Source organism: Mytilus californianus, unplaced genomic scaffold (assembly GCF_021869535.1).
Source record: "Mytilus californianus isolate M0D057914Y unplaced genomic scaffold, xbMytCali1.0.p SCAF_2, whole genome shotgun sequence".
Taxonomy (NCBI): Eukaryota; Metazoa; Mollusca; class Bivalvia; order Mytilida; family Mytilidae; genus Mytilus; species Mytilus californianus.
Genome location: NW_026262668.1, coordinates 30,437,220 through 30,461,875, shown reverse-complemented (window position 1 = coordinate 30,461,875; position 24,656 = coordinate 30,437,220). Strand labels below are relative to the sequence as shown.

Here is a 24,656-nt window from a genome sequence, read left to right as displayed (position 1 = left end):
CGGAACAACAGAAACACTGAACTGCAACAAAAACATACGCCAACATACACAGAAACGGACTATTTGATAACAACTACCATATTCCTGACTTGGTACAGGACATTTTAAGAAAAAATGGTGGGTTGAACCTAGTTTTAAGTCTAGCCAAACCTCCCGCTTATATGGCAATGTTAAAAATACCGCAAAAATGACAACATTACGTGACAGGAATACAGTACAAATTAACACAAGAACACTCCGGACAGAAAAATACATAAATAAATAATATAATAGTACATTACAACATGTAAACCACAGATAACAAAAGACACCTCCCATGAATTTACGACAGTACACCAGGACACCACAAACGAAGTATAAACTGCGTGTCACACGAGTGTATCAACGCCACAAAAAGTGACTAATTTTTTGTGACGTTTATATTATCACAGGTTAATTTCTAACAGTTGCTGACATGTTGACAGCTAGTTCAAAGCCAATAACAACTAATAAAAAAGTCATGCATCTAAGAATAAAATATCAATTAGCACACATTCAACGTCCGATGAATATAGTGTAAAGACGTCATCAGCAGTCAGAAAAAAAACATGACTTTGTGCAATTCCAAGATACTGGTATCGACAGATTGTACAGCTATGAACGTGCATATGTATATATACATGTAACACCAATATTTAGTTTGATTTTAATTTACCGATAACAAAATTGCGCTATTTTACAAATATGTGAAATTTTTTGTCAATTGCAGCTTTAGAAATTGAAAGCCCACCTCCAGAAGTTCTTGCAACTGAGGGTGAACCACTTACATTACGTTATAAACTCCCAGTAGATAACGTCCGACTTCATTTTTTCAAAAACAACTATTACTTAGCGGAAACAGAAAATATAACAAAAAAGGTTGATGGTGTTATACATTTGCTGAGAATCAACTATGTTTCATTGAAAGACGAGGGTCATTATTGTGTAAAATTGAACATCGATAAAAGCATAGGCAAAGACACTAAGCTAACCATACAGTGTAAGTTGCCTCATTTAACGTCTTCGATATATGTTTATTGTTATTTTTTGTTTCATTATTATGATAATGAGCTTCACACAAAATTACATACTTTTTTATATTCGCAAAATGACTTCATTGTAGTGTGTGGTTCTATGATAATTAACAACATTATAATTAAGTGTTGCAATATGAAGACACGTTGAGACAAACATGCACAATTTGCTCAATATGTGATAACTTGAAAATTAGAAAAAAAAAAAAAAAACAATACTCATAGAAAAACTCATCGAAGAATTCAAATATGGAACAATATTCAACGATTGACCGAACAACCCATTACATCACGAATGCGCGAAGCACATGAGTTAATTATCAGTGTTGTTTGGTCACGGGGTGAATATTTTTCGACATTTGAATTCTTTTTATTACATTGACAATGTTTTTTTTATGGGAATAAAGAAGAAAATATCAGGAACTACTGATATCTTTTCCTACGCATTCACAATTTGCTTTGATGTAAAGTCATCGAGTTTATTTCACATGTGGAATTATCGGTTTTATTTCACTGGGAAATCTCGCCAATTCATTGCAACCAATGTAATAAAGCTATATAACCAAAGAAGAATCTATTACATGGTATAATTGTTAATTCTAATATGACGTTCTTCAAACGCTTTGAGTACACACCCGTGGTGATACAATATATATGTCAGCTGATCGGCAACGTCATGATTTGTTTGGGCTGATTCAATCCTACTTCACGTCGTATGCTTTTTATGAATGAAGTTACCCGAGATCAGAGATCACATAAAAAAACATTGATAAGAATTTGTTGAAGGCCCATTTTCTTAAGTAAAAGTAAGATAATCATTTAACTTCATCCAAGCCTATCTTATTATGTTATTGTAAATGGTTTAACCATGTCACTAATTCAGGTTTCTTCGTATTCGTCTTATACGTCAATTTAAATAGTGTGTTGAATTACGAGAACAGTTAATATTTCCCGTCAATTAGAGCGATTCGACCCAAAAGAATTGCCGTCTGTGTCCTATTAGAACATTGTAGAATAGAAAGAATTCATTAGGGCTTAAATTAATATTGTTTTTACCACGGGTTTTCCCTTGGTGCCGATAATTTTTACCTTTGCTATCGCTCGAGGTAAAATACTTAGCGTATACGGCCAACCTGTAGTTAAATCAATATGAATTCAATCCCCCATGCATTATTGCTTAATGATTATTGTCACCGATTGTCTCAATACCAACTGCGACATATCAGTGAATTATTACTTGTCATGAGCAACACGACGGACGCAACATGTAAATTCAAAGAATACGGTGTGTGACATCTTTTAATTTAAATGTTGCCTCCGCCGTGTTGCTCATGACAAGAAATAATTCACTGAATTCGTGGCATCTTAAATATTAAAAAAAATACTATATAAATCGGAAACATAAAAAGGGCTTAACTACATAATACTATTAAAAAACAAGTAAAAGCAAAAAGGACGGAAGATACCATAGGGACAATAAAAATTATCAGTCGTAAAAAAACCCACACAATACTATGGCCAAAAAGAAGATCATGAACAAATTAGTCATAGAAAAACTAAAGATTGAGCTGCATGATGGATAGGTTAAGATAATTCTACCATTTCATTGCACGGAAGTAAACAGAACGATCTTTTTTGTTTGTTTATGTCCAGTTATATTTTAACATGCAACTCCAGGTGATGTAATTGTTTTAATGGTATTACACCTGATCCTATTGCTTTGTTCTACTTATTGTTTACGTTGACAAAATTCATCAAATATACCAGGTTGAACATGGTTAGAGCTTCAAAAAAAGTAACTGTACTCGATTGCATTTGCGTTCATTAATTTAATGTTCTACTTGAATCTTTTTAATAGTCTATTTTCGTTAAAAAAAACCATTGGGAACACCATTGCACTTATATCATGTAATACTATATGGGTGATATACAAATAATAACAAAAAATAATGGTGGTAATACGTAAGGCCGATGTTATGTTAAGAAAAATTATCCAGGTTTAGTCCAAAACCGTCAAAAGTTATAAGGATGTAATGGAGATATTACAATGATGGTATTAGTGCCAACGTGTGCCTATATCGTATATAGGATTTAGTTCTTCATATTATAATTTGTTATCAAATACGTTTTTATTACATCTAAACACTTTAGCGCTTATATTGACTCCTTCATATAAACAATAATATGCGAAGTACTTCAATGAATGATTTATTTCCATATTAGAAAATGATAAGTAATGTTATTTGAAATCAATATCAGCTCTTAAATATAGGCTAACATACGTTTTACAATTTGCTCTTATAGAAACATCGATTGTTTTCCAAATGGTTTCACTTAAGATGTTCATTTTGATAATAAATTTTCAAAAAGCTATCAAATACAAGAATGTAAGATCTTCATAGCTATCTATTTTACCTGATGCCACAAATCCCAACACAAAGAATGATCAGGATTTTTACAATGCACTATTGATTAAAAAAGTTAATTGAGACCCCATTTATTGCAGACTAAAAAGGGAGAATCACTCTTTTATTTAGAGCCAGTCTGACAGAAAACCATGCAATAGACTCCGAATGCAATGTTATAATATTTTGTATACATGATACCTTCATTGCAACTACTCTCTGTGCAAAATATTTTTCAAAAATATTCAATGACAGTCTCTTTATGGAGCGTTATCATTATATAGCAATTTATGGTCAAAATAGAGCTGAAAATTAGCCAATGTCAGTCTTTATCAACTTCTGACTGTTTTATTGGTAAAAATATGTTGTAATACTGTATTTTAACTGTCAAAATATGTTGAAACCTGAGGTTAAATTCTTGTCCTATATTTGCTCATTCTATTCTTAATATCCGAAGTTTTACAAAACTACTAAAATGGTGAAATTTGCTAATTTTTAAAAGTCTATATTTTCTAAAGTGACAAAAATATTTTATGCCATATATTTTTTTTCTTAAACCCTATCATATATCTACAAATATCAAAAAATCTAATTTCAGAAAATGATCATAGTACTCAATGTAGAATTATTAGTTTGGAAGGAATTGTGATTTAGCAGGTGTTATCCTATATTAATGATATTTCTCCTATTTGGACCCAAACTACCCTCGGGGGCCCCACCTTGTAGAAAATAAATATGGTATTTGACGCACAACTGAAATATTTAATCAATATTTCATACAACTTTCACATTAAACCCTTAATTGGTTGCGGAGGAGTTGCGGACTGCAGGTAGTTACACTACACCACTACTGATTTTCTCCTTTTAGGTCCAAAGATTTCCCCATAAACCCTCAATAGATAAAACAAACATATGATGCACAATTTTACAACCCTCACAAGACATAGCATTAGTTTGGTTTAAATCTATTCTGTACTTTGAGAGGACTTAACGATTGTAGACATATTACAAACAAACAGGCAGACCAACAGACATTATGATTATTATATATCCCCCAGCTATCACTAGCATGGGTATAATAAATCTCTTTGCAAAAGAACCAAATAGATTCAGGAAAGCCAATAATTACAGGTCAAGCTAGCCCTTTTGGTCTGTTTAATAATTTGTTAAAAGAATAACACTTGAGGGGTTAATGTTTCTTCACTATTGTGGATACTCGTATGAATCTTTCAAATGGAATAAGACATGTGGAGAACATTTATCAACTCACTAATTACCATATCTAAATTATAAAGGAGGGATGTGTTGTATAGATTTATGAAACAATATCTTTATATATTGTGTACTTAATAAAATCCCAGCAAATTAACAGATATTTAGTTGCTGTTTTTCATCTAGAGGTCACAGTGGTGCTTTCAACATGTACAAAAAGCTCACACCTCACTGCAAGTTCAAAAGACCCCATATCACTTTTAACTTCATCTAGACTTTAACTGTCGGATTTTTAAGTACATAAAATAACATGTTTCAAGCATTTTCATTTTATATCAATTCAAAATACATGTATCAAGGCAATTAATACTAGAAAGTAAAACAGTAATACAATGACGGTGGCATTTTTTTGTAGTTACACTGTACTGTTTCTGCAAGAAAAATGAATGTAAAGTTGAAATGTCTATGCTATCTGTATAATTATATATGTTGCCCAGTCTGCAGAAACAACATGTACTGGTATGTCATCACTTAACATTCTGCCTAGGTGTTTTGCAAATCTTCATCATCAACTACATTCAAATTCTTAATTTTAACTTAAGACGACTTTGCTGGATCTTTAGATCCAATTTTGACAAATTTTGCAAATACACTCCAAACTTGAGATGTGATAACCACTCGTCAGAATAAAATTTCTTTCTTTCATCATCGCCTAAATAGTTTCAAATTATCAAAGGTTTGATAAAAAATGGTCTTTTTTTATAGCGCTGCATTCTACTTTTATATCATGTAAAATTTCCTTAAACCTACTACTAAACCTTTCAATGGCTAACAGAAACCGTAACAGACCATCCTTCTTCAATATTCAAATTAGTTATCAAAACTGATTGTAGCAAAACCTTTGTGCTCATGAATATCATCTACACATGTCTCAGCCCAGAGAAGTTTCACTTTGTAATAACTATTTTCTTTGTTGGCATATACATGCTTGCCTATGCATATATGCTATTTTAAGACGTGAGGTTTTTGTATAAACCTTTATGAAATTTCGCTCAGGACAAGCAAATAAGGGTTCATCATCTGAATCAGTGTCGGCTATTACATTTGGTCTTGGATAATATTCAGTTTCTACTATTTCATTATATCCTATCTAATTTGTCTTTGTAATGAGTGTAATTAACAGAGCCTGGTACGAAAGATTTCTTTTTATAATTGAAATGTGAGTTCATGCCCTGTGCACATTTTTTATTTTTCTACTTTTCTTATGTGTAGTTTTCGTCTTTTTTATGGGTTGGAAAAACCGCATCGGTGGTCTCGTGGCACCGTGTTCGCCTCGAGGGCGGGAGGTCGTGGGTTCAAACCCTGGCCGCCGGGTAAACCCAAAGACTTTAAAATTGGTATTTGCTGCTCCTCTGCTAAACACGCGGCATTAAGGAGTAAGAGCAAAAACTGGTCAACTCGGAGTCAGAATAATGTGTCCAGGTAAGGAGACATGTCTTCCTGGGGAGTGTTACCTTGTGAACTAGCACGGTAAAAATCCGGCTCAGCGTGTCAGTCTAGTACAAAGAAGGTTAATATTCATATTACATTAACATGTTCACGTCCTGAATATGCATAATAATTTGCCGCTGGACGTAAAGCAGCCATCCATCATTATCATCATCAAATTCATGAATGTATGCTAGTATAATTTATCTAGCTAATGTCAAAATTGACCAGGACCTGAAAATAACCAAAGATAAAAATCATCAAGAACTTGGTCCACCAAGACAATGCATATTTTCATTAACGGGTATGCAATCCTATCCGGATAAATTAAGTTTCTTCTTTTATCAGATGATGTTTCTAAAAGTTGGAACAAAGTAAGAGAAACAGGGAAACGAATCTTAGTTCATAATCTGTTGAAAATTAAATCAAAGTCATACAACTCTTGATATGAGCAGATTGTTACGATCATTGTGACGTGAGGCTGGTTCTGGATACTGCATACACATGATATATATGTAGTATAAAACTTGCAAAACGAAACAATGAGAGGAAAAAATAAAAACTTATAAATTGAAAATTAAAAAAAAAAAAAAAAAAAAAGAAAATGCATAATTAAAATATATCTCTATAAGGAGTAGATTCCTACGAATATGAACAATGCAATTTGCCCCTTTAAAATTAATCTATCTATGTGTGTGTGTATTGAGGGAGGGTGTATTCTTACCTGTCCCTATGTTGATGAACTCTCCTGTCTCTAACTATTAGGCCTTTTAGAATCTCGGAGAGGCACCTCTGTCTTCTGTTGCCTTGCTGGAAGCTGGATGTTCTAGATTGCAACATATAAGTTTACTTAAGCTTACTCTCCAATAAATGCCAAACATAGTCACTGTGTTGCTGGTATACGTTTAACTGAAGCAATTTAGCATCAATATTAAAAAATCCAGTGCGATATGAAAATAAGTAAACTTTCCGGGTTTACTTGGACCTCTTTCCAGACACTGCAGTTCAATCACATGTATATGTGTGTTCTTATTCCATTGTGAAATAGGTATTGCGAGTGTGTCATTGTCATAATTTGGTTATTTTCCAAAAGAAATACCAGTAAAAATAAGAAGTCACATTTCTTGTTCTCCTTCTCCATGAAAGACAACTTATGGTAACATTATGTTTTCACAACAGATAATTTAGATAAGGTGAGATAACTCATAAAACACCTGTGACTGGTTTTTGTCCCTATTTCAGAGATTTGTTTGGCAATAATACATAAAAATAATGCCATTATGCATGTAAAAAGGTCTTAAGTTAATTCATTGCTTAGGATAAATGGGTTTTAATTAAATTTAAATAATTCAAAAATTTATCAAAATATAGGAAAGTTTGATGCAAATTTCAATATCTTGCAATAATTTGCCAAAATTTGAATTTTGATATTTTTGATAATATACATTGGTCTATTCACTGATGCTTATTTATGAAAAAGTAAATGCAACTTTGGGAGATTGATGGACTCAAACTTCCTTCAAAATTCATTGTGGCCTACACAGGCCTTCTTTAATACCCCTCGTAATAATCGTTCGAGGGGTAATTGAAGATGCTTTTTAGATTAGTTTTGCTCAGGTATGATGAAAAAATATGCTGCTATAATTGATTATAGTCAAAGGAAATAATTGCCACAAAATCGTAGAACGCTGTATTTGAATATTTAAACGAGACGTTTGAAAAACAAACTAGATAATGTAAGCAATCCAGTTTTTTGCAGGATCCTGTACAATAGATTTTGATTCCTTTCTTCACCCCCGTTTTTTCCTCTTCTATATTTTTGTACATTTTTGAAAAACGTGCGTGATGGTTAACGTAATCTTCAATGCGATTTCAATGGCTTAAATACGCAAGCATTTTTCATTTTATACTGGTTTTGTAAAAATAAGATTCGATTGACTCAGTCTGATTTAAAATCATTTGATGCTTCAAAATAAAAAATAGTTGAATATGTTTTATACACTTGAATAACTAAGTTTTACCATAAAACACGTGTACAATAATATCTTTAATAGAAAATCCTTTATCTTATTAAAATCTTCATAAATGTACTGCTATTGAATTATTGTCTTCCAGTACTCTCATTCATTGATAACTTTTCCGTATGCAGTGACTTAACCACGAGACCTCTTGTGGGTACTTCGTCAACCATACAGCGAAAGTGCGAGGGAAAAACCTAATGAAAGAAAGATAAACATACGTGGAAATCAGAGAGTGTTAATTGTGTGATTCTGAAAGAAAAAATTAATACACCAAATTATTATAACAACTGTTGTAATAAATAGAAACGCATTCACGTGCTCTATGATTATGTGTTGATTGTTTATTCAGGTCATAAACTTCGGCAATAAAGCACGACAGTTAATTAACAGGGAAAGTTTTTTACTGAATGAAATATTTTTTGTCGATTATATGGATTTGTAATAATTGTAAAAAAAATCGTGCATGAAGGCCTTAATTTAGCATATTATATATAAATGCATTGGTTCAACTTTTTTCTTAACATTATAATTTCAAGAAACTCGTTTCTTATCACTTTAACAAGACATTGTTAAGAAAAGTTCCGAGGTCTGGTTGATCTGGAAAAAATATCATAAAAAGTCCATTTTACAAAGCTTGTTTTCAAGCTACAGGTAGTGCGAGATTCTAATTTTTCATGAAGACAATATAGAAATAAACTTGTTCACTACATATTTTTCTTGTACTTGTTCCTTGAAAACAAGCTTCATTTTTGGAAACTATTAACTACTGCTCTCATGTTCTACGTGCCTGTAGAATTTTCTCTAGTGCTACGTTTTGAATTCCCAAATGAGAAACAATAGCCATCATCATCCTGGTCAAATCGATAATAAGATACTATCTTTGAAATATCTGTCCTAGATAATCGCGTGCTATAAACTTAATTTTGTATCGTGTGATTTAGATTGCCACACTTCCGTCTTGCTATATGATAAAATATAGGCATTCTTACTAAATCCTCAAAGGTTCAACAAGGAAAAGAAAAAAAAATAGTGTAAATAAATAGTCTTCTGCATCAAAAATACATGAACACTATTTAAAACATATCACTCTGTTTCTTTAAACAGATTTGCATATCATTAAGACATCCAATTTTTAAATTTTGTTTAATTTTTTTTTGTAATCGGAACTGTAACAAAGAAAACAACAACCATAGTAGTAAACACATACAGTTTTTACCAATATGGATCTGAGTTATGCTGCTTTGTCCGAAGAATATCGTTTTAATCAACTAGAACTGTCAAAAGATGGAAAATCATACAACTTTGAAATTTTCGTCGCCTCAACCCTCCTCAACATATCTATTCACAACTTTTAAGACTGTTGGAGTTTGATACAATATTAATTTTGAACGATGCTTCTCTTTGCGAGTTAGAATTACTCTCAAAATTTGAACCAAACACACGCACATCGGTAAAAAGGTTAGATACAATTTTCCAGGGGATTGTCTATAATAACTGAACAAAACATAATGGTTTTGGAATCTTAAAATGTTCGCTTTTATTATGTTCTGTTTCAGCAATGTTCACATTGGAATGTACAGATACGACTTGTATCGAAGGGGATAATTTGGAACTGAAATTCTCACTTTTTTCGGATATACTTGATGTTAGATGGTTTAAAGACGGAAATGAAGTAGAACGAAATGATAATATATTAATAGACCGGGATGGAAGAGATCATACTTTAACAGTTCCACATGCAAGTATGAGTGATGCTGGACATTATAGTATTACGGCAGGGAAAGTGCAAAAACAAGTTAAAGTAGATGTTAAAGGTAACGATATAAAATTTGTTTTTTAACATTCTAAATTTAAAACAAATCTGTCGATGTTTGCTGTTTTCTGTATACGTATGCAATATCGGTAATTTGCACATATGTCGTTTATTTTCCTTTTATGTTCTATACAAATATAAAAGGTATAACTCGATTTATTCGATCACTTCAATTATACTTCTACAGAGAGTTTGTATATCACTTTCATGCAAAAGAAAGTCTAGAGTTACCAAAGGGACATTCAAATTCATGAGTCGAACATAAACTGACAACGCCATGACAAAAGAAAGAAAAAGACCAAAAACACAAACAACAGTATACAAAACACAACATAGAAAACTAAAGACTAAGCAACACGATTCCTACCAAAAAAAACCGGTGGACAAACGAAATAAAAAAAGTGGGTATACAGTATTTAAGTATATATCTCTTAAGTCTAGTAACGTTCCGAGGTCTTTTTTTATTAAATGTTCATAAATGAATTTAAACCCTTTATATTTCAAAAGCGTTGTTTATACGTTCCCTGAAGAATGAAATGATAATGGAGGGCCTAGAAGTAAGTTTTGACTGCGAAGCAGAACAATCGTATACAGCAGTATGGTATAAAGACGGTCATGAAGTAAAATCTTCGTCCAATATTACAATAGCGACGATGCAAAACGGAAAAGTTCACAAGTTAAATATTCTAGTGACGACTATCGAAGATAAAGGAAAATATGAGATAAAGATGAAAGATATATTAAAGGGTGCAGTTCTTGACGTAAAAGGTAATTTAATATTAAATACATACAAACAATATTCCGTTCTACGATTACTTAAAAAATATATATGTTGCTATATCTCTTTTTTAAAGTTTGCATTCATAGCATATGCCATTATAACACAATCGTATACAAGTTTTGGTTTTTATGTGAGTATGACTGCAATTGGCAAGTTTTAATATAGAAATGCAATTTATTTGAATGCACGCAAGTTAAAAAGGGGGCATGCGTTTGATTTTATCTAATACTTATTTTTGATATACAACGTTTGATTTGATAGTGTTTTCCTGTGAAAGACATGAAGATTATGATCAGATCACAGGTAGGGTGATCATTCAGAAGTTTGGAGCATCTTTCCAATAGATGCGGTCGCCATGGCTTTTTCCTATTATTATTTTGTTATACAAGAATATCCAAACTCATATGTCGAAGAAAAAATTGATAAAGCACGTCAAAAGGAAAACACCACTAAAAGAAACCAACAGTCAACAAAACATAGAAAACTAAACACTGAGCAACACGAACCCTACAAAAACAGGTGGTGTCTTTAATAAATGTACAAATCTTTCCGTGTAGTTTTCATTGTTATTCAACGCAAAAATAATTATCTAAGAGACCTGGGACGATCTCATTTCATAAAGGATTGCTTTTTTCTACATAAGGAAATGCATGTAACAAGTCAGGAATATGACAGTTGTTTTCCATTCGTTTGATGTGTTTTTAGCTTTTGATTTTGCCATTTGATAAGGGACTTTCCGATTCGAATTTTCCTCGGAGATCGGTAGTTTTGTTATTTTACTTTTGTTTACTTATATTACCTCGATCTTATTAACCCGGTGTAGGTCTTTAAGTTGAGGTTCAATTTACTAAAAGTTAATCGGGGACGACTTATTAGACACGCCCCCTTGAAAACAGGGGGTCCATAATAGGATTGAAAAAAAGGTAAGGAAAATACCATCATTTACAATTTCAAAGAAAAAAAGTGCATTTGATTGATCATTCCAAAATAAAAATATACGGTATTAGAGTGGAAATTCAAACCTTTACGACACCTTTGGGAAATAATATACACAATAAGAACAGATCGTATTAACTTACATGTTCAGATGGCCATCATTGCCTCATTTGTTTTTATTTTCGTATACCGTGGATAGAAAATCGGGGAGGGGGGATAAATAGCTGACCTTATAATATAGTTCAATGTTCGATCTTATTCTTGAAAGGTTTATTTTTGCGCGTCTTTGAGATTGATGTTTTATCAGAGGTTGAAGCCCTAAGGGATCATAATTAAACCCTTAAACAAGTTTCAGGGTGTTTTTTTTTTTTGTCTTAATTTGTCTTAGTCGAAAATACAAGAAATGGATAAAAGACTCTTAAAGACATTTTAGATATCTATTTCTTTTTCTTTTTTTATCTATTATAGGTTACAGTTTATATAATGTATATTCAGATATACTCAATACTATAATTACAAAAAGGAGTCGACTACCCATCTCTATTGACACAAACCCTTCAAAAAAATTGACCGCCATTGGATTATTTTTTTCTAAGGCGAGCTTTGTATCAAATTTTGTCAATCTAGCTGGTTATACTATTGACATATCTGTTGAAGTGCAAAGTCAATTCATCGCTGGTCTATATGACCCCATGAGCAATGTTAAATCAGTTCATGGTGATCTCAATAAAGTCATGAGTGATACCAGCGCTATCTTAGGATGCTTACTTAGTGAGACTACCTCCTTCAGCTGCATCATTCAGACAACAATTTCTTCGAGTTTCACTCATAATTGTACGTCTGGATGAATGCTCATATCGCCAAATCTCAACCTAGATCAACTTTGGAATATGGATGGAAAATGGGGAATAGCTCCATAGATCCTGTATATTTTGAAAATCCAATGTCCTCTGACTTTTTACAGGACTTTGTTTGTACATGCAAAGACAAAACTAGTTATAGCAAATATTGCGTCTGCTAAGAACCGAATTTGTCATGCACAAACATTTGTTGTTGTCAGTGCAGTGGTGATTGTAGAAACTAGCTTACTAATCAGACTGTTTCAGAAGATTGTTACGATAAGGATGATGATTGAATTATTTATCTCAATGCCCAATATGTCATGTTTTCTGCTGCTAGCGGACTCCAAATTGACGTGTTTGGGGAGCTCTCTCGCTCTAAAAAAGACAAACCAAACAATCAAATCTGCCAGTGGTCTCAATTGGTGCGCTTTCAAACCGATATTTTTGTATCGAATATTTAGGAAGAATAGCATACCATGACATCGACATATTTTTTTGTTAGTAAAAAAAAATGTATACCGTTACCTTTTCAGATGAACGTGCATATTGATGTCTAGTGTTAGTTTAATATATACCTAGATAGCTCATAATTTTTAGTAATATCCCTATGAATATATATCGGGCTTTATAATCGGTTTGGATCAAGTCTGCTATATATTCCATTGTTTTTGTTGATTTTTATTAAAAGGGGACACACTTTTTCAATTTGCTTTTACTCTTGAACTGATTGACCTATTTACATAAAAAAGCATCATATACTATCGTGTTGATGCTGACATTTATGCATCAAGACTATTTTGTATAGTTCCAACATTCCTTTATGTTTAGATAACAAATAATGAATTTCATCACTTTTTCATTGAATCATGGACCGGATGTTAACTTTACAGTACTAATTTCTTCTTTGTTCTTAATGGGATCTTAACAAAACTTTCCCAAAAATGTCTTTATATGTTGTCATATACTATTGCATGGCTAAATATTAAATATCAATATTTTTTTACGATAATTTTCGTACATAAAGATAATGTTTTTTCATTTTCTTACATGTTGGAAGCAAGGCGTTATGTGAATCTTATAGTGTTATATGACTTTTGTCCACTTTTGATAAAAATGGAAATAACTATATATTTGAGATCAAAATGCTATTTTTCAAATGACACAAAAACGTAAATGATATTGATAATATGAGGATGGAAAATGTTCAAACTGGACAAGACAAGTCAAATGAAAATGGGTCCTTAGGAGCCACTCCTATTCCTGCCATTATAAAAAGTTCAAACGTCTTGAAAATGGTTGACATCCCCATAACTTAACCATATATTTTATGTAAAGAAGAATTCTTAGATATCTAAGGTAAGTCAAAAGGGTTCATCCCCGTCCTGACATTTGGAAATGTTCAAATTACTTTGATCCTCACCCTCACCATAAACCATACAATTTCTTGTTTGTCATATCATAATGAAATGAATGAAATATAATGTGTTTTCTATAAGGGCCACTACCTTCCCCTTATTTAAAAATGTTAACGATATCTCAAAATGAATGAGATTCCCAACCCTAAATCATAAAAGTTTTTGTTTGAAAAAGCATTTATTGATATATAGGTGAGTCTCCAGGATCATTCCAAGCCCTCTGTCATTTAAAAAGTTTCATATATCTTGTAAATGGTTACATAAACATAAACCATATATTTTTCGTGTTTGACATACTAAGTTGCATTGAATGCTAAAAAGAGTAAGTCCTCAGGGTCATCCCCACCATTTTCATATGAGAATGTCCAGTCGTTTTTAACAACAATTTAACATTCATCATTTAGTTTTACATTTAAATCTAAAATTGGTTTAATTTTACGAAAAATATTTTACACGGCATATAGCTTTAGATAAGTTCAAAACAAAACAAACAAAAATGAAGCTAATATATTCGACAATTCCGTGGTAAATAAATCGTATGTTCTCTTAGAGTTCAAGATAGAATAGAGAAGGGAAACGGGGAATATGTGAAAGGGACAACAACCCTACCAAAGAGCAGAAAGCAGCCCAAGGCTAGCAATGTGTCTTCAACGCAGCGAGAAAATCCCGCACCTGGAGGCGGACTTCAGCTAGCCCCTAAACAAGAATGTATACTAGTTCAGTGAAATGAACACTAAACTTAGAAACATACACATAACCTAAATTGATAACAACACGAGACTAACATAGGCTAGAGGTTGCTGACTTTTGTCAGGAGCAAAATTACGGTGGGGTTAAACATGTTTTTTTGGATCTCAACCCTCCTCTATAACTCTTGCCAATTCGAAGTAAACAAACACACATAAAAAAGCACAGTTAAACTCAGTTTAAAAAGAAATTCCAGTCCAATGTTAAAATAGGTAACAGAAGAAACTAAGCAAATTGATAATGATCAACATAAATTAACAAAGGACTACTATCAGTAATTGACATGTAAGCTCCAGACCTCAATTGAACCGATCAAAAGATTATGTCTGCATCATATGGAAATCAATCACAATCCCTCCCTAAAGGGGTTAAGTATCATGCCATCATAAATTATACGAGAAATACATAACCCGTATCATGCCAACAACTTGTATGAGAAAAAATGTGTTTATTTCTGATGCAAAGACCGTATGAGCGAACCAATATTCATTCAAAATAAAATACCATTTTTAATGACTTGACAAAAGTATCGTAACTATATCCCTTGTGAATAAGTCTGTTTAAAGGTTTGGTAAGCGTTTGATGTGAATGATTACATTCTTGTGCTTTTTATAGAATACTACCATACAGTGTGGGATGTAAAACACCTAAACGTGTAAACTGTCTGCAAGTTGATTTATATTTACGAACGATATCCTTGTACTGATGATAAAAATTAGTAAAAGATTTGACAAGTTTGTGATATCGAAAACCCAGGTGTAAGTGAAGAACGGGCTTCTGTTTTATCGTTATCGTGGAATAAACTTTTTGAGAAAGGATGGAATGTATGACTCATATCATGATATGTACAACCTTCTTCTTAAAGGTTCTTCCTGGTGATGACTTTTTGTGCGAGGTACTCGAATTGTATCATGATAGGTTGAAATTTCTCTGATTGAATTATATTCCAATTTATATTATTATTTTGATGTTTTATCAGAATATTCGCTAAAAGATCCGATGATTGATAACCTGTTGAAGTATATTTACCTGTGGTCATAGGTGATTGACTATGACATAGGGATACAAAAGGATATTTTTCTTTTTTTTTCTGTTCTGAATAGCTCAAAATAGCCATTCATGTTCCTTAGGAGTCTCTATGTATTATTATTTCAAACAGACTATAATCAATTGATATTGATTACCTGAATTAGATTAGACCGACAATTACCGAGTTTATGTAATATACATTTGTTAACGAATATTAACCAGGATATTTTCTAAAGTCTTTTATAATCAGTTCAGATCAAAAAGACGATTCACTTCAAAATACGTTTATTAGTAAGAGATACCGACAGCTAAAATAAGTTAGTTTCGCTTAATAAATAAAGTAATTACAACGTCTTTAAAGCCCACTGCCGTTTCTGTTGTTCTAATGAACAAAATGAGTGTTGGATGCACATATATTGACAACAATGTGTGTGCAAAACAAACAGACATAATAGGTTAAATGTCAAAAATTGGGGTACGGCATTCAACATTGTTTTATAATCTTAATCACTTTACAAACAAACAACTATGTCAACATAGAAAAAACAAAACGGCATGTAGACATTCCATAGACAAAGCACATAAATTATAAGTAGAAATGAAGGACAAGAATAAAAAAAATGACCATAGCACAAAAACACAATGGCGGCATGTATAAATACCGAGTCGAACCAAAATGATATTACAAAAAATGGACAAAACAGTAAAGGTTACAATTATTCAACAATATTGTAAAACACAATTAACATGATAAACAACGTCAGTACCTAGAGTCTATACTTCAAGACCATCATGTATTATTTGTGAAGTTGATACGGAATATTTATCAACAAGGTCTTGGGATATTCCGATGAATTTTTTTGTAGAAAAAGGACGAGACGTTCTTTGACATAACCCTGGTTCATCAACTTTCTGCTCAGACACTGGTGAAGTTTTATAAAGTCTATTGCTGCTATGGTGGGGGAAATTTATATTTTCAAAATTGAAATCGTCTCGTTTGTCATAGATTCTGGTACTGAGATGAGCGCTTATGTCAAATTCAAGGTATAAGTCTTAAAATGAGCCAGAGGAAGCCGTTTCTGTTGTTTCTTTAATTTCTAGTTCTGGAGGATATATCAATCATGTTAATGGAAACCGATTAGAAAAGATTGGATTGTTAATGGAAAGAACATCATCAATATATCTGAATGTGAAATCAAATAATCTGGCTTCTTTGATCTTCCTATTTTTGACAAGTGTCTGAAGGAACTCCGACTATGAAAATAAGAAGAGGTCGGCAAGGAGAGGCGCACAGTTTGTTCCCATAGGAATGCCGACAATTTTTTCAAAAAAGTCTACCTCCAAATTCAACAAATATGTTGTAAATAACATGAATAAGAAACTCCAGCATACTGATCACTTGTTACACCGTGTATTATGTTTCACCTTTTTGTTCACTTTGTGGATTATTTCTTTTAGATGATTTGGGAATGGTGGTATAAAGATTTTGATAGAAATAATTTTAGAGAAAGATCGAGATATAAAAGTATCAAGAAGTTCTTATGGGTATTTTAGAATCCGCATATGGTAAATAGCAATACGCGAGTAAACTGGTTCACAGTATTTCTGAAGACCTCCTTTCACGGCGGACATAATTTTTGTTAATATTATGGACAATTCGTTTGTACAACATGCAGATGAGCCGGCAACGTACCGTCATGTGTACAGAATTTTGTGAAGCTTAGGTATCCAGTACAAACAAGGTAATTTTGATAGCTTGTTCATATGTTGTACTTTTACACCACTGTCCCAGGTTTGGGTAGGGTTGGGCGCCCGCTAACATGTGAAACCCCGCCACATTTTGTATGTGCCTGTCCACAGTCAGGAACCTGTAATTCAGTGGTTGTCGTTTGTTGCTGAATGTCATATTGTATTTCGTTCATCGCTTTTTTACATAAATCAGGCCGTTAGTTTTCTCGTTTGAATTGTTTTACATATGTCATTTCGGGGCCTTTTATAGCTGACTATGCGGTATGTGTTTTGCTCATTGCTGAAGCCGCATGGTGACCTATAGTTGTTAACTATGTTATTGGTCTTTGGTGGAAAGTTGTCTCATTGGCAATTATACCACATCTTCTTATTTTAATAAGTTCTTAGATTTACTGTTCATTGAAGCCATAAAGGACTTAGGATTCGCCAAAATCCCATTCTTTTCAAATGATATGTTTTTGGATGTGGGATTACCTGAGTGCTCATTTATTCTTTATTCTTTAACAAGACACTCGTACATGTCGTAGTAGTACAATTTACATACAAAAACAATATTATTTGAAGCTTTGTCCGTAGGAACAACAAAATATTTATTGTGAAGAGATGATAGACATTTCACAGATTCTTTGTTTCTGAATACGGACTGTGGTCGATTATTTACACAGTTTTTCAACTTTTGGATTCGACGTTTTACCAGAGACCTGATAGCTTTAACCCATTTTGACAAAGTGTTCAGTTCTACTTCTTCTCGTTTAGTTCATGCGGAGTCCAGAACTGGGGTAATTAAAAATGTAATTGCAATTAGTTGTACAATTTTAAAAGTAATTCAATGTAATGTGTAATTGAACATATTTTCAATTACATGTAATTGAAAGTAATTAATTACATTGCCTTTTGCCATGTAATTATGAATCACATTTCAATTACTTTCAATTACATTCAGATATTTGCTGGGACATTTTAAACATTTTTGGCTTTTCTGACGCAATCACACATCATGCACTTTTAAATTGTATTTTTTCTACAATTAGATTGCACTTAGTACTTTTTTTAAACTTTAAAAACATTTTAATGTGTTGAAAAAATATTAAACATTCCTAATACATTGTAATACTTCATCAACCATTAGAGCATTAATATAATCTTTAATATTTGTATTTAGTTCATTAATATTTTTTTACACATGCATACATAAAAATCTAAAAATTAAAAACAATACCAATTTATTGACATGATTGGCATATAATTCGTAAATGTGTTGTTCTAACAATTAACAATAATCTAAGCCTCAGGATATTTCTTTCACTTAATTAATTTTAAAGTATAAGAATGTCCCTTGATTAAAATGCCAAAGGCAATTTTTATTTTTAACCATAACCATCATATTTATATGTTAAAATCTGTTCAGATAGATATTATTTAAACAATTTCTGAAATTTTTTAAATATGGCAGTCAAAAACGTACAAGAATGGAGTCCAATATACTTGACAATTTTGACTACATAAAAGACAAGTTTGGAAATGAAATAAAAGCAAAATGCTATCATTGCTCTTCTGTAAAAAATGGAAGTTTGAAAGTTACCTTAAATTTTGTGACTCACATATCATGATGAGGTAAATAAGAAAACTTTAAAAAAAAATCTCAGTTTACATTTTTAGTAGAAACTTGAAATTTTAAGAAAAACATATTTAAGAAAAATATATTCAATTTGTATCTATATGATATATAATTTTATCAAAAAAAATGTTTCCATAAAAATAAGAAATGTAATAAAATAATCAGTATTGAAAAGAAGCTTGTACAAATATTTTCACTGTTAAATAGTCCATGTTTGGAAGTTTTATTCTAGCGTGTTGTCATTTTTTTGATTTTATCCTATATGATATAGCTCTGACATGTCATTGGCCAAAAGTAATTGAATTGTAATTAATTACATTGGTAATGTAATTGCAATGTAATTAATTACATTTGAAAATCAATGTAATTGTGATGTAATTAATTACATTTAAAAATCAGTGTAATTGAAATGTAATTAATTACTTTGGCATGTAATTGACCCCAGGTCTGGCGGAGTCCTCAATGGAATCCATAATTATTTTGAAGTTCTGGTTCCAATGGAAGTTTTGGGGTTCTCTGAACTTAGGACCATGATATATCACCTTCGATTTCATGTATTCCGAAAGGGTAAATAGAACCTGATCCACACGTGGCACCTGTCGTTTTATTCAATTCGGAGATAAGTCTCATTCGCTTATTTATCAAACGAGGAGAAGCAGGCGGGATTGTGATTTTTTGTAAAATTGATACGCGATAACGATCAACTAACCCATGATGTCGTCCATAAAACTTTAAATATGATGACCTCAACTTTAAAACTAGGGCCCCTTGATACAATATATTCCATGTAAGCAGCAATCCCCTATCTTATAAATTATAGCAGGTTACACAAGCACTGGAATAAAGATAAAGATACAAAAATAATTGGGGAAATCGCAGGAATTCCTAACAGAAAGAGAACGGATGTGTCGATAAGGTAGGATTCTACTGCTGTGCATGCACTACCCGTCATGATTTGCAATAGAACACAAGCGGTAAATTTACCAATCAGACGAGTATTTTCGTATTTCAATATATAAACCTTCGTTTCTATGTTTATTGATAAAAAGACAGATATAGTAACATATAACAATTAATTTATTGTGATATGTAAAATAGAAACCTCGCGTGGAGTTGTGATTAAGTAGCGTATGCAACAAATTTTCTTCAAATATGGTATGCAATACACTTCTGACAAAATCCAACATATCGGCTCTTTAAATGTAACTGTTGAATAAACATTCTCATGTTCCCTTTAGTAATTCCAATACTCAATGAAGAAGCTTTGAAAATTGTACCTCCCATTCATTGACAGCAATCTGCGTATTATTTAAAGTATTAATTAAATATAGAAGGCAAGCACATCTTTATTGCATATTGCGATTTTTTTGGACAACTGTACATGTACAAGAATCAATGACTGCTATCCATCCTTTCCATCACAATGTACATTCATAGCAGTATAGAATGATGACATAATTTGCGTTTCGTTAAATGGAAAATCTTATACATTTTAATCTTATTTATTGAAGCTAATGCTTATTGAATGTTTTATTAGCAATATTATTCTTTTTACTTGAAATTCGATAAAAAGCATAGTTTTTATAAACTATTTTATTTAACTGTTGATGAACATATGATAAGTAATATTTGTTCTATCAAGCTGAAATATGAACAGAATGACGACATAATTTGGTTGTCGTTAAATGGAAGATTTTATACATTATAAATTAATTATTGAAGCTAATGCCTATTGAATGGGTTTAATTAGCAATATTATTCTTTTTACTTGAAATTCGTTAAAAAGCATATTTTGTGTAAACTATTTTATTCAACTGTTGATGAACTTATGATAATATATATTTATTCATCAATTATATTTTACCTTGATTGAATGAAATTTGAACTGTTCAACGTTCTACAATGTAACGACTGTGCAAAACGAAAAAGAATCGATGATAAGCATTCAAATCATATTTGAAATAGCCCCATGTTAGGTAAGAGCATTACAGTTCTTCGCATTGTGTTGTTTTCTCTTTTAAATGACACTCTACTAGCCTGACTAATATCTTTCTATCAAGCAAGGTAAGCAAATCAATTATTTATAACAAAAATTCTGTTGCACAACTTCCAGCGTGAAATATTGTTTTATATTTTTTTTATCCGGAGGTGACTTTTCAATTTTTAATGTTTAGTCTAAATTGTTTTCTTCAATTTCAATAAGGCTGTAATATCGCTTTTTTGTTTAATGACTTACAATTTGGCACATATTTAAGCACGCTCAAATTCATGCAACAATTTTTTTCTCGCATTTAAATAATATGAACAATTTAAAACAGAAAACAAGCATGTATACAAACTTGTATTATATATACAGAAATGCCAGATGCTGTAAAAAAGATGTCTATGCATGACAGAAGTATGTTTTTGAAGGCAGCTAAAACTGGTATCGCTGTAAGATATTACATTAGAATAATGATTGTTGGAGAAAATGGTGTTGGTAAAACGTGTCTATTAAGACGACTGCTGAATGAAGACATACAAAATGTTGAAAGCACTGATGGAATTAATATTCAAGTAAGAAGATGCAAAATTGACTTACAGACAAAAGAATGGACAATTGCTTCAGGTAATCTTGTATTATGAGTGACATTTGTATCACCTTTGTTTTAGTATCAATATATTAAGCATATACGAAGCCCACATAGATCATATACAAATTTGATATAAGTAATCTGAATACTTTTCGTATAAAACACTTTCTGACTGTCGATGAAAATGACGCTTTGTGTGTCATTATTTTTATCAATCGTAGTATGTAAATTTAAGACGTACTATAAACATGAATGTGGTTTACTGTACTTTCTATATAAGATGCTCTTTTTACGTAAACTCACTAAATTTTGCATATATGTTGCTATATATTCTTCTTTCCAAATTGTATAACTGGTCCTGTAAAGTACTATCATTCACTAATTATGTTGTCTCAACTAACAACTCATATATTGTGTAATTGTACTAAGATTAAGGTATCTTTGTCAAAATGGATCAAAACAGATGGCAGTTGACCTAGGTAATGGCGACAACACTTACAAATGCATTGCAAGTCATTTGTGTGTTTTAATATTGCAGTTATTGAAATAATGACTTAGCATTTATGTAACATATTGATTGTTCATACTTGGTTACGAGAATGAGTAAGAATTTAGGAATATTGGACAGGTTTAACTCTAATAAGCATTAAATTTAGGCGTTTCATTCATTTTAACAAAATGTTCAAAAATCAAATGCTGACAAAGATAGAAGGTTATCGTTCATATACTAAAGGCTTCTAAAAAGAAATCTGTTGTTAGGGTGTTATGGATCAACTCTAAGCATAATATAAATCAAATGTTGAACGGTTGGGAAAAGTAGAATTTAGAAAAAATTGATAGAACAATGAAGGTATAAAGTTTTTGCGCGAAGGGCTGTACTTAACAGTCTGTCTATTGTTTTCAAAAACACATACAGTCACAATATTCTAGAGAATTTAATCTGAACAGCCTTGGGAGTACAAGATAATGCTAACAGATTACATACATTAGCACAAAGAAAGTACTTAAATAGTAAATGGTTGTCTGTTTAGGTTTGGAACCATTGAATGTGCCGTCTATTGATTGAATCATTGACCGGTGGACTGTTGTTTTTGGGAAAAAAACAACCTAATTTCTACGTCATTTGGTCACTAGTAAAAAGTTGCCTCATTGAAAATTACACCTCATCTTCTAATTATATAATTATTTTGAAGGCTAATTAATCTTCCTTTACTGAATATAACTGCTTTTTTGGACGATACAATCGTCACTTAATTATCTAAAAATGTTTCAACTAGGCAGTCTGGAATAATTCAGAATTTCGTTCCTTTTTTTTTCTTTTTCTAATTTCTGATGTCTAATTGTTTAAATATTTGTTAACTTTAAATGGTCAAATTGCATAAAAGTTTGTGATTTTCAAATTATATATTAAATAATTGTTTCAGGAATTTTTGTCCGGAATCAAACGATTAACATGTTTTACAGCAGTGTTTAAAAACTAAAAGCTTTCCACATTGTCGACAGGTTTATTTACTGTCAACCATTAATTTACATTCAGGATGTAAATATTACCATGATTTTTCAGATTTTCTAACTAATATATGTCTACTTGGCATTTAAACAGTCATGGCTATTCCAACTAGGAAAATGTGCATATCATTTCAACTGTGTACGCTTACTAGTGTTTTCGACTGGTTTTAAAGGTACGATAAAAAAAACTTGCCATAAACACAAAATGCGATGATGAATTTCAACAAGACTTTGCCAAATCATTCATGGATTATGAATGGACCCTACCCATTCATTTGTGTAAATGAGAGAAAAAAAAATACGAAGACATTTTGTCATCAAGGTCTACCCACTAAAATGCTTTCAAAATATTTGGCATGCCTTTCTTACCATTTCAAACTCGTGGTGTGCGAATAGAAATCAGTTTCGTACGATTTTGAAGCTGATAAATAATAGGAAATCAGGAAAAATTTGTGGTAAAAATTGGAATTGTAAAATTTTGCTTCCGTGAATATATGTATATATATATATATAAACAAGTCTAAATTGAAAACAACGTTCAAACCTATGATTGCGTTGGATAAAAACCGCAATTTTTATACGTGTGCATGCAAAACAAATTTCTTGGTAGAGTGGTCTAAATACAGCACAAACAACATTTTCCAAAAGACCAAAAATAGTGAAAAAGTATAGTTTAACAAAACGCATTTGACTAGCTTAACAAAACGCATTTGACTAGCAGGTCGAACAACGGAGGTTCTTAAACCCTGCTGACTGCCATGGCGATTGCCAAATAAATGGATCACCAGATGTAAAAATGGATCTTAATTTATTAATTAAATACCAAACAGAAAACAATAAACTTGCGGAAAAGATGGTATACCGCAAACATGAGGTGCAAAAATTTGTACACCATATCCGGATTTCGACAATTAATGTCTCTTCAGTGATGTTAGGAATCGAAACGGTATTTGGAAGGCTATATAATTTACCTCAATTTGGAATTGACTCTTGAATTTTGAAGAGTCAAAATATGATGAACGGATCATATAAACCCGAAGGCAAATATAATACAAGCCCAAACGAAAAAATATAAACAAGTCTAAATTGAAAACAACGTTCAAACCTATGATTGCGTTGGATAAAAACCGCAATTTTTATACGTGTGCATGCTAAACAAATTTCTTGGTAGAGTGGTCTAAATACAGCACAAACAACATTTTCCAAAAGACCAAAAATAGTGAAAAAGTATAGTTTAACAAAACGCATTTGACTAGCTTAACAAAACGCATTTGACTAGCAGGTCGAACAACGGAGGTTCTTAAACCCTGATGACTGCCATGGCGAATGCCAAATAAATGGATCACCAGATGTAAAAATGGATCTTAATTTACTAATTAAATACCAAACAGAAAACAATAAACTTGCGGAAAAGATGGTATACCGCAAACATGAGGTGCAAAAATTTGTACACCATATCCGGATTT

The 24,656-nt window shown here is 31.8% G+C and overlaps 2 protein-coding genes across 2 annotated transcripts in view; one reads left to right on the top strand and one right to left on the bottom strand.

The window, feature by feature from the left end:
- Window positions 1-24,656, bottom strand: part of LOC127728939 (uncharacterized) — a 667,964-nt gene that overhangs the window by 204,121 nt on the left and 439,187 nt on the right. The gene's annotated exons all lie outside the window — the stretch shown is intronic.
- Window positions 1-24,656, top strand: part of LOC127729666 (uncharacterized) — a 306,784-nt gene that overhangs the window by 99,436 nt on the left and 182,692 nt on the right. The window contains exons 10-13 of the mRNA XM_052237520.1: window positions 749-1,018; window positions 9,735-9,992; window positions 10,499-10,759; window positions 21,465-21,716. Coding sequence (XP_052093480.1) covers window positions 749-1,018; window positions 9,735-9,992; window positions 10,499-10,759; window positions 21,465-21,716 — 1,041 coding nt within the window. The remainder of the gene's footprint in view (window positions 1-748; window positions 1,019-9,734; window positions 9,993-10,498; window positions 10,760-21,464; window positions 21,717-24,656) is intronic.